General features: G+C 34.2%; 1 protein-coding gene across 1 annotated transcript; it reads left to right on the forward strand.

The window, feature by feature from the left end:
- Positions 1-4,756: 4,756 nt before the first annotated feature.
- On the forward strand, positions 4,757-10,829 carry LOC131610814 (kinesin-like protein KIN-14I). The gene is made up of 19 exons (XM_058882864.1): positions 4,757-5,237; positions 5,379-5,545; positions 5,713-5,856; positions 5,949-6,185; positions 6,286-6,357; positions 6,636-6,704; positions 6,844-6,918; positions 7,013-7,144; positions 7,229-7,310; positions 7,433-7,528; positions 7,620-7,793; positions 7,880-7,986; positions 8,072-8,250; positions 8,435-8,596; positions 8,695-8,948; positions 9,053-9,216; positions 9,306-9,488; positions 9,841-10,346; positions 10,452-10,829. Exons 1-19 carry the CDS (start codon positions 5,120-5,122, stop codon positions 10,576-10,578), a joined length of 3,048 nt encoding a protein of 1,015 aa, XP_058738847.1. The 5' UTR covers positions 4,757-5,119; the 3' UTR covers positions 10,579-10,829.
- Positions 10,830-11,034: the final 205 nt, after the last annotated feature.

Raw genomic sequence — 11,034 nt, forward strand, 5'->3', positions numbered from 1 at the left:
CAATATTAATGTCTTAAGAATAAAGCAGAATCGTTATCCTCGATGGTTGGTTTGTTGGTTAGTTGATAGTACTAATTACCAACATTACACTGTATTGGGAGTCTTAGTATAAGTCATATTCTTTACTACTTTCTTTATTTGTTGAACCTTTAAATACTAGATCTTGTTTGCATCTGAACCGAATGGAAAAAGAAAAATGATGGTAAAAAATAGAATAAAATAAACAGTAATGTTATTCTTAACACTTATATTATATATTAATATTTACACTAAACACTGTTTACCGTATTTATACTGTGAATAGTGTTTTTTAAAATGAAATAATAATATTTATTTTCATTTTTAAAATTAAGAACGACACTGTTCATATACGGACGTGCATTAACCAACTTTATTATTGCATTAACCAAGTTTTTACACTGCATTAACCAAGTTTGATGAATGTTAAAAATTATTTTTAATACCTGGATGTTGCATTAACCAACTTCTTTTTTTTTTTGTGGAAGGAATAAATTTTTTATTAATCCAAAATATATGAAGTACAAAGCGATCAAATGATCCAGCATCAAGTCAACAAGGAAACAAAACTAACAATCAACCTAACATTAGTGTAGCAATGTGTGGTTTAAGCAACTTATGGTACCAGCCTCTATAAACAATCTTTTCAAGAATATCATCAATGATGTGGACCAATTCACTAGCATTGCCAAAAGAGATACGGTTCCTATGATGCCACACCCCATATACTGTTTCAGTCAAGGCCAACTTGAGCAGCTTGGCTTTCCAACCCTTACCCTTACAAATGCTAAGAGTCCAAGGTAGTTCTTCTTCCCATTTGTCAGGAGTATGCTGAATCTGAATCCAACTAAGCACAGCAATCCAGATTTTTTTTCATCTCAGAACATTCAAAAAACAGATGGTTACAAGTCTCTTCACTAGTGCAGAAGCTGCATGTATCATCCTGTACAAATCCAAACCGCAATAACCTGCTTCTAGTGGCTAGTCTCTTATGACACAATAGCCAAAGAATTATCACTGCACATGGTCTTGCAGGGTTTTGATAACATAAGACACTCCATGGCATTGTCGGGCCAGCATTTATTCTTTGGTAAAAAGCTCCACAGTTAAATCTTCCTTTGGCTGCCAGATCATTCCACAAGGCATTATTATCAACCACATAGTTTCTCACATTAAGAATAGCACGCATAATCCACGAACTATTGGTTTTGGGCTGCATATCAAACAAATTCCTATTCTTTATATAGTAAGAGTGAACCCACTTCACCCATAAACTATCCGGTTTGTTACAAATATTCCATAAAAGCTTAAGCATAGTGCAATCATTCCAAGCTCTCAAATCAATAATACCCAAACCTCCTTGCCTGATGGGTTTGCAAACTAGAGACCATGCCACAAGGCTTTTGCGACTGATGCTGTATTTGCCCGTCCAGAAATAGGATCTACATAATGCATCAATTCTGTTTATAATATTCTTTGGTATAGGGAAACATGCCAGCCAATAGTTCGCAATAGCAAAAGACACACTCTTAAGAAGTTGCAATCTGCCTGCATAGGTTAACAATTTGGCAGTCCAGTGTCTAATTCTACCCAGGATTTTATCAATAAGGGCCTGGTAGTGGTGAGATGCAAGCTTCTTAGAAGATATAGGAACTCCCAAATATTTAAATGGGAGACAGCCCTCCTTGAATCCAGTCATGCCAAGGATACAGGTTTTAACATTAAGAGGCACAGAACCAAAGTAGAGATTGCTCTTAGATTTGTTAATTTGCATACCTGTAGAATTCAAGAATTTGTTGAAGGCTGTGAGCATCAAATTAACAGAGCCAGGATCCCCTCTGGACATGAGAAGAACATCATCGGAAAACATCAGATTTGTGAGCTGGAGCTTCTTGCAGTTGGAATGATGATGAAAGGTAGGATCAAGCTGCATCTGATGGAGGCATCTTTGAAGGTACTCCATGAGAATGACAAAGAGGTAAGGGGAGATAGGATCCCCTTGCCTAATGCCTCTCTTGGCAACAAGCAATTTAGAAGGGGCCCCATTGATGATGAACCTGTAAGATACACTAGTCATAGTATTCAAGATCCACTTAGTGAAAATATGGGGGATACCAATTTTCTGCATTATAGTTTCTAAGGCCTGCCAGTTAATATCATCATAGGCTTTTTGTAGATCAATTTGGAATAGGCATCTATGGGGACCATTTTTGCAATCATATCCTTTGAGAAGCTCATAGGCCATAAGGATATGGCTATGGATTTGCTGGCCAGGGATGAAGGCAGCTTGATTGTTGCTCACTATACTACCAATGACATGGCTGAGTCTAGTAGTAAGAATTCTAGATATGATCTTGTAAAAGGTAGTGCATACAGATATTGGTCTGAATTCCCTAATGTGCTTGGCAGAGTTATGCTTTGGGATAAGGGAAACCATGGTATAATTAAAGGCTTTATAAAGCTTGCCATTGTCAAAGTAGTCATGCACCGCAACTATCACATCCATCTTAATGGTTTGCCAACTAGCTTTAAAGAATTTAGCAGTATAGCCATCAATTCCAGGAGCAGAATTATCATCAATACCTGTCAGGGCAGTATAGATCTCCTCTTCACTAACATGTCTCTCAAGTTGAATCCTCTGATCTCTGTTCAATTGAGCTCCTTTCCTCAGCACATCAATGTCCACACAGTCCAAGGTATTCTGGCTGGAAGCCATAAGCTTCCCATAGAATCCTAGGACTTCCTCCTCTATATCCTCATGAGAAGTGATATGATGGCCATCGTCCTTTTCCAACATAGAAAGAGATTTAGCAGATTGCTTACTCTTAATAGAGGCATGGAAATAGGCATTATTGCCATCCCCCTCCCTGAGCCATTTAAGCTTAGCCCTTTGTTGCAAGATGATGTTGTCTATGTCATGCCATTTGAGAAGTTCTTCAGTGCAGTTCTTGACATTGACAATTAGCTCACTGTTCATTCTGTCTTGAAGAAGCTTCTCTTGAGCAATAGAGAGGCTAGATCGAGCTTGGCTCACTTTTTGTTTAGCTGAAAGAAGAGGTTTGTTCATTCTATAAAGAATATGTTGCAGCCTCTTCAGTTTGCACCACCAGACATAGCTAGGACCACCTTGAATGGGTTCCTGCCAACTTTGCATTAACCAACTTCATTACTGCATTAACCAAATTTTTACATTGCATTAACCAAATTTGGTGAGTACCGTAAAGTACTGTTAATGGGTGTAAGAATAGCATTACTCAAATTTGGTTAATGCAGTGTAAAAACTTGGTTAATGCAGTAATGGAGTTGATTAATGCAACATCCAAATATTAAAAATAATTTTTAGCAGTCACCAAAGTTGGTTAACGCAGTGTAAAAATTTGGTTAATGTAGTAATGAAGTTGGTTAATGCAACATCCAGGTATTAAAAATAATTTTTAGCAGTAATCAAACTTGATTATTGCAATGTAAAAATTTGGTTAATGCAGTAATGAAATTGGTTAATGTGCGTCCCTACATGAAGTGTGGTCCGTAATTTTAAAAATAAAAAACTTTTTATAAATATTATTATTTTATTTTAAAAAACACTGTTTACCGTATAAATACGGTGAATAGTGTTTGGTGTAATTACTGGTGTATAATATGGGTGTAAGAATAGCATTACTATAAAATAAAAACAATTAATCTAATTTTAAATAATTAAATTCTAATTTATTAATTTTTGCAGTTGCACAGTATAAAATATTTAATTTCTACTAAATAATACTATTTGAGAAAAAGATATAGTAGTATAAAGTTAAGTTGAGGCAAATAATTAAGTTGAAATGAATTAGGTTTTTGTCAAATATAAGTTTGACTCGGTAAAAAATTAAGAGATGGATTTATTGATTTATTTTTAAGTTTAAATATGAAAATTTTGAAATTATATTTAGCATGTCTATTCAAAAGTTCATAGACATTTTATAGAATAATAAGCTTAAGTTACTAAAAAAACATAATAAATTTATAATTAAAATATAAAATTAATATAATAATAACAATAATAAATATAAGTACTTATATAGGTCGTCGTAGTAAGTTTAAAATGATTTATTTTATAGTTTTGAGAATTAATATTTTTATTTAAATAGATTTATACAATAAATTAAGTCATATATTTTTTTAGATAAATCTAACTTAGTTATGCATATCATTTTTCATAATATTCTCACCTCATATAAATATTATATTTGAATTGATGAAATAGAACGGAGTGAAATAAAATGAAATATATCAAAATAGAATGAAGCGAAGCATAATAAAATATAAATTCTATTTTATTGTTTAAATATTTTATTAACAATATTTTATTTTATTGCATATATTTCAAATCAGTCTATTACATATATCTCAAATCAGATGGAATAAAAAATATAAGTTTGGATAAAATGGATTTTGTATTCCATCTCATTCATTATTTATAAATTCAAATAAATAAAATTTCATTATTTACATCACATTTTATTTAATTATTATTATTATTATTTGTAATCTATAATCTATAAACAAACAAATAAAAACAAAAAACAGAGGAAGTAGAAAATTTGAAGTTCACGCTCCACGAGAAGAAGTAACGGTTCGTTTGAAAAGAAAAAAAAAACGAAAAGGTTTGAAAAGAGAGAGGTTTGGAGCTAGGTTCGGGATCGAGGTCTTGACTCAAAAAAGGAAAACCAACGGTGACTCGGTGTGAGTATAAACCTATATTTTTGATACCGAGAGATTGTGTTGTTGTACGAGTGAGTGTAGAGAGAAAAAAAAACTAAAGGTGAGAGAGTGATCGAGAATTTTAGTAACAACTAACAAGGAAAGAAATCTCAACAACAACAACACCACTCAATGCAATACTCCCTCCATCCTCAACCATAATACTTCACACACTCACGCTTTTTCATTCTCTCTCTCTTTCTTTCTTTCTTTCACCTCGGATTCTTCTCTCTCTCTCTCTGCAATTCCACTTTTCCAAATTCTCATCACATGGATTCTGATACTCTGCATTGCTGATCAACTTTTTCATTACTCTACTTGTGAATTGAGGGATTCTGCTGTGAACTAGTTAGTTCCAATTATGGAATCCGAAGCATCTGTTTCATTTTCAGCTGCATCTCTTGTGGAAGACGTACTTCAGCAACACGGTCATCGTCTCAAAGATCTTGATTTAGAATATAGGAAAGCAGAAGAAGCTGGTAGGTTGCTGTTTTTGTATCTGTTTATTTTGGTTGATTTTACTGAGTTTCAACTAAAATTTGTATCATCGAAGAAAGTTATGTGGACTTTGTAGTGTAATTTAATTATATGGAAATGGAAAATGTTGATTTGATATGCAGCATGTAGAAGATATGAAGCGGCAGGGTGGTTGAGAAAAATGATCGGAGTTGTTGCGGCTAAGGATTTACCGGCAGAGCCTTCTGAAGAAGAGTTTAGGCTTGTTTTGAGGAGTGGAATTATTTTATGTAATGCTATTAATAAGGTTCAATCTGGAGCTGTTCCTAAGGTGAATCTAGATTTAATTTACTTGGGTTTATGCTGTTGTTTCTTTACATTTTACTTTGAGTTGGATCAAGCGGTTAATAAACTAAGGTTAAGATTGAATTGATTGAGAGCATTTAGAATAATCCTATGCAAATCTAGATAAACAATTTTTTTATTTTCTGTTTTCAGGTTGTGGAGAGTCCGGTTGATTCTGCACTGATCCCGAACGGGGCACCATTATCGGCTTATCAATATTTTGAAAATGTGAGGAATTTTATGGTGGCTGTACAAGAAATTGGACTTCCTACGTTCGAGCCATCTGATCTGGAACAAGTATGTAATTATGAAGTCGGTCGTTAATAGAAATATACTCTTAGCTTATCATTTGCAAATTCACTGATGAATTATTCTGGTGAATTTTTTAGGGAGGAAAATCATCCAGGATTGTGAATTGCGTTTTGGCTCTTAAGTTGTACTCTGAATGGAAGCAGAATGGTGCAAATGGTGCGTGGAAATTTGGTGGAAATCCCAAACCTACTATTTCCGCTAAATCTTTTGTGAGAAAAAATTCGGATCCATTTACTAATTCCTTGTCAAGGACCTCTTCAATCAATGAAAAAACTCTGGCTACTCTTAATTCTGATATTGAGTCTAGTAAAATGGTAGGTAAGCTTGATTTTTTTTTTATATTACACCTACTCTTGATTAGATAATTGAACGAGAAGAATAAGTAATGGAATTTTCACATTTCTATTTTTGCAGTCTGGTTCCCTTTCTTTGAGTAAGCTTGTTCGTTCTATTCTATCGGATAAAAGGCCAGAAGAAATTCCAATGGTAAGGGGATATGTGGTTCTAATCTATGTGTTTCACAATAACAACGGAATTTCATCACATTTATGAATAAAGTTAAACCTTATCAAGTCTATACCTGTTACATTACTTGTTCCAAAACGCTCATTTACAAATCATCAATTTCATCGTGACTTTATCAATGTAGAATTTGCTTCTGCATTTAACTTCTCCATGAACACCTATCAATCTGGGCCTAAATCTTATAGTCTCTTTAACTGGCTTCTTTTTAACTAATACTTCTCTTCTTCTGCATGAAACAGTTGGTTGAATCTGTTTTGAATAAGGTAGTTGAGGAGTTTGAACACCGTATTGCAAGCCAAGGTGAACAGGTATGACACTTTTTCCTTCTAATAGCGTCATTAGTTTTTAGGGACCAGGCAGTCATATTAAGCACTATTTGTTTACCCTGCTTAAATTTATTTTCATGACAAGTTGTTCTTGTTTACTTCCTTGTCATGTAACTTACAGACAAAAAATACTTTAAGAGATCATGTTTCTCAAACAAACGGATCTGCCTCAAAGTTTGTCTTGGCAGATAAAAAGGTAACGTGAATCTTCTTGATTAGCATATTACAGAACCTCAATGAAGATTGGAAATGCTTCATTTATTTAAGTCAATGATTTTATGATTGCTTAGGTGGAGAACAAGATTCATATGGTAGCTAAGAAAGAGGATTACATTCATAAAAATCATGTGGCTGCTGAGGAATTGCAAAGCCAACACCTTAAACAGAAAATGCTTTTTGACCAACAGCAAAGAGACATTCAAGTAATCTGAGTCAGTGAATGACGTTTTATTTTTTAACAATTTTTTCGCTCTGCGTTAAATATTTCTGTTTCCCATATTTTTTAGGAGCTAAAGCTTACTCTTCACACCACAAAAGCTGGTATGCAGTTCATGCAAATGAAGTTTCGTGACGAATTTTCCAATCTTGGTAAGGATCTACGACCAAATTGCACTACATTTTTTGCTTCTGTTCTCCTCCTTCTCTTGATGTATAGGTGAGTGAATGAGAAGCTGAATCTTACATAACTTTTCTTTTAATTTTCTTTGTAGGAATGCATATTCATGACTTAGCTCAGGCTGCCTCTGGATATCATAGAGTTCTGGAAGAAAATCGCAAACTATACAATGAAGTCCAAGATCTAAAGGGTAATAAGATTATGCCTTTAGGTCCAACTCCCCCTCCTTTACTTGTTTTCTTGTATCCAATAATTAAATTAGGGGTGATTTTGTTTGTTAGGAAGTATTAGGGTATATTGTCGAATAAGACCCTTCTTTCCTGGACAACCAAACCAATTGAGCGCAGTAGAAAATATAGAAGATGGAACAATCACAGTTGGTATTCCTTCGAGGAATGGGAAGGGACAAAGATCCTTCAACTTTAACAAAGTCTTTGGACCATCTGCCACCCAAGGTTAGTGTGGTGCTTCTAGTTATAAATTCAATTTTCTCTTAGATTTGTATTTTTTAATACGATTGAAATTTAATCTCGTGTTGCAGCGGAGGTATTCCTGGATATGCAACCACTTATTAGATCTGTTCTTGATGGTTATAATGTCTGCATATTTGCATATGGCCAAACAGGATCAGGAAAAACTTACACAATGGTAAGGTCCATTAAAAGTTTTCCTTGACAAAATTTTTGAATATTTTATAATAATCTTTTTCTAATTTATGTTTTTTTACATGTAGACCGGACCAAAAGAGATCACTGAGAAGAGCCAAGGTGTAAATTACAGGGCTCTAAGCGATTTGTTTTTTATAGCCGAGCAAAGAAAGGACACTTTCCAGTATGATGTTTGTGTTCAAATGATTGAAATTTATAATGAGCAAGTCCGGGATCTGTTGGTCACTGATGGAACAAACAAAAAATATCCTTTTATCTCTTCTTTTATTCTCTTTTGAAAAAATATTATAAATACTTTCGGGTCTTGTATAACTTAAAAAGTTACGATAACATAAGTAACGCTCTAGAAATTTTCAATAAGTCTTGGTTAAGTTCTTCTTACAATAAAAACAACCTTTAGTCATGATGTTGCACTTAACCATTAATACATTAGAAATTCATAGCAGCTCTCACAAAGGGCTCAGTGTGCCAGATGCAAGCCTTGTCCCAGTGTCATCAACTATTGATGTTATTGAACTAATGAACCTTGGGCATAGGAACCGTGCAGTTGGAGCAACAGCCCTTAACGACCGCAGTAGTCGATCTCATAGGTATACTATTCACTTTTTGGTATCCTCTCCTCTCTTGTTTTGTAATGGTATTTCATAGAGAGGTGTTAACTATTATCTGAAAACTTTCACTTTTGCAGTTGCTTGACTGTTCATGTTCAAGGAAGAGATTTGACAACTGGAGCAACCCTCCGCGGATGCATGCATTTGGTTGACTTAGCAGGAAGTGAGAGGGTAGATAAATCAGAGGCAACCGGAGATAGACTAAAAGAGGCACAACATATTAACAAATCTTTATCAGCTTTGGGCGATGTCATAGCTTCCCTTGCTCATAAAAACTCACACATACCTTATAGGAATAGTAAACTCACACAATTGCTTCAAGATTCACTTGGTAAGTTTTATGAAGTTAGTTTGCTACTTATGTTCTTTTTGGTTCCGGTGTTATGTGATACATTTTTTTTAAAAATTCTCATAATGTTGGTGGGTCTATTTCAGGAGGACAGGCCAAGACCCTGATGTTTGTTCACATCAGTCCAGAAAGTGATGCAATTGGAGAAACAATTAGTACTTTAAAATTTGCAGAAAGAGTTGCGACAGTTGAACTTGGTGCTGCTCAAGTAAACAAAGATGGTGCAAATGTTAAAGAGCTCAAAGAACAGGTTGATATTCAAATCTAACATCTCTGATTCTTCACCTTAATTTTTTAACTTCAATTACATCTTAGTCTGACTATTTAATCATGTTTTAGATTGCCAGCCTTAAAGCAGCACTGGCAAGAAAAGAAGGGGAATCAGAACATTCTTTTTCTGGAAGCTCTGAAAAATATAGGACAAAGGCTGAGGTATCCCCTTATCATTCAAACCAGCGGGTTGTTGACTCCGGCAACCGGCTTGGATACAGACGACCAATGGTTGAAGTTGGCAACATAGAGGTATGCATGTTTAATTTCTCCATCTGTGCAAAAAAATTTGATGAATACAACAATACAATAATCCCCCTATATTTAGTATAGAGAACAAACACAGGGTTACGGATGATTTAATGAGATCCTCGAGATACAATTTTTAGATGCTCAACTTCCTAAACTCTCTAGGAACAAACACTTTAAATATTCAAAATTGAAAACTTGTAGGCCAAGCTATGCAGAGACTTATCCAAGAAAGTTCTATTACAGAGATTTTTCTTGACATTAGATTGTGAGAATATGACTTCATAAAACAAAATTGGTTTGGTTATCACTATTCCATGTTGAACTCACATGATTTAAACTATTTGTCTTGCAGCTTCAGAATAAAACCACATTGAGACAGAAAACGAAAAGCATTGATTTTGATGAGATATCAGTAAACTCACCACCCTGGCCCCCAATAAATAGTCTTGGACACAACGACGGTGAGGATGAGAAAGAAACATGTTCCGGAGAATGGGTTGATAAGGTAATGGTAAACAAGCTTGCAAACAAAACTGACGACAACCCAAGCAACCTCCTGGGTTGTTGGCAAGAAAGCAATGGAAACTTATCCGAGGCCTTTTATCAAACGTATCTCCAAGATTCTTCCAAAATGTATTCAGAACAGTCCTATAATATGTTCATGGGAGGTAACCAGTTTAATAGCAGTATGGCTTCAGATGATAACATGGATGAGATTGATGCCGCAACCAGTGATTCCTCGGAACCTGACTTGCTTTGGCAATTTAATCATTCTAAACTTACCGGTTTGACCAATGGAATTGGATCAAAGGCTATTATAAAATCTGTCTCAAAGCCTACAAAAAGCCCACAATTAAGGTAATGTAAAAGTGGTATTCTAGTTAAATATTTCTGTTTCAGATTTTCTTTTTCTTTCTTTAACTAGTTATTGGATATTAATAACCATTTTTGTTTATTTTTCAGCAAGAGTTCTGTTCATTCTTCTATTGGTCCTTCCCCTTCATTGAAACAATCCAAAGTTGTCTCACATAAGACAGGAAGGAGTCCAGCTCCTGTTGACATGAAACGTAAAATTGGGGGTAGAAAGTAAAACATGTTATTGAAAATGTAAAGAGTGGTTTTTATTTTATATTATAACTTTTGCTATAATTTTTTCTTCTTTGGTTTGTTATTTTTGTAAAATGTAATTACACAGATAATGGAGCAACATTCCCCGTTGCGTTGCTTGTATTATGATTTTAATTTTTTTTATACTGTAGCATTTAAAGGATGTAAAGAAACACTTGATAACTTCTTAATCATTACATTGATTTTTCAACTTATATCAAGACAGGTTTCTTATCTCCTTTTTTCTATGCTCAATTTTCATATCTCTTGTGTGCCTCTTTTTCTCTTCCAATGTTTTTTAAGATATGGGCCTATAGTTAATGTTCAAAGTGACATCTTCACCACATGAATTTACATTTAATATATGCTTCTTTTTTCTTTCTTTCTGGTTTTCATGCACAAGAGCCACACTTTGATGAAATATAAGAAACTATAATAA

This window comes from Vicia villosa, linkage group LG6, assembly GCF_029867415.1.
Source record: "Vicia villosa cultivar HV-30 ecotype Madison, WI linkage group LG6, Vvil1.0, whole genome shotgun sequence".
NCBI classification, from domain to species: Eukaryota; Viridiplantae; Streptophyta; class Magnoliopsida; order Fabales; family Fabaceae; genus Vicia; species Vicia villosa.

What these genes read in the sequence shown, in the direction of transcription:
- LOC131610814 (XM_058882864.1), top strand. Translation starts at nt 5,120, where the DNA reads ATGGAATCCGAAGCATCTGTTTCATTTTCAGCTGCATCTCTTGTGGAA. An exon ending in AATCTGGAGCTGTTCCTAAG is followed by an intron (nt 5,546 to 5,712) that starts GTGAATCTAGAT and finishes TTCTGTTTTCAG; the next exon opens with GTTGTGGAGAGTCCGGTTGA. An exon ending in CAGGAAAAACTTACACAATG is followed by an intron (nt 7,987 to 8,071) that starts GTAAGGTCCATT and finishes TTTTACATGTAG; the next exon opens with ACCGGACCAAAAGAGATCAC.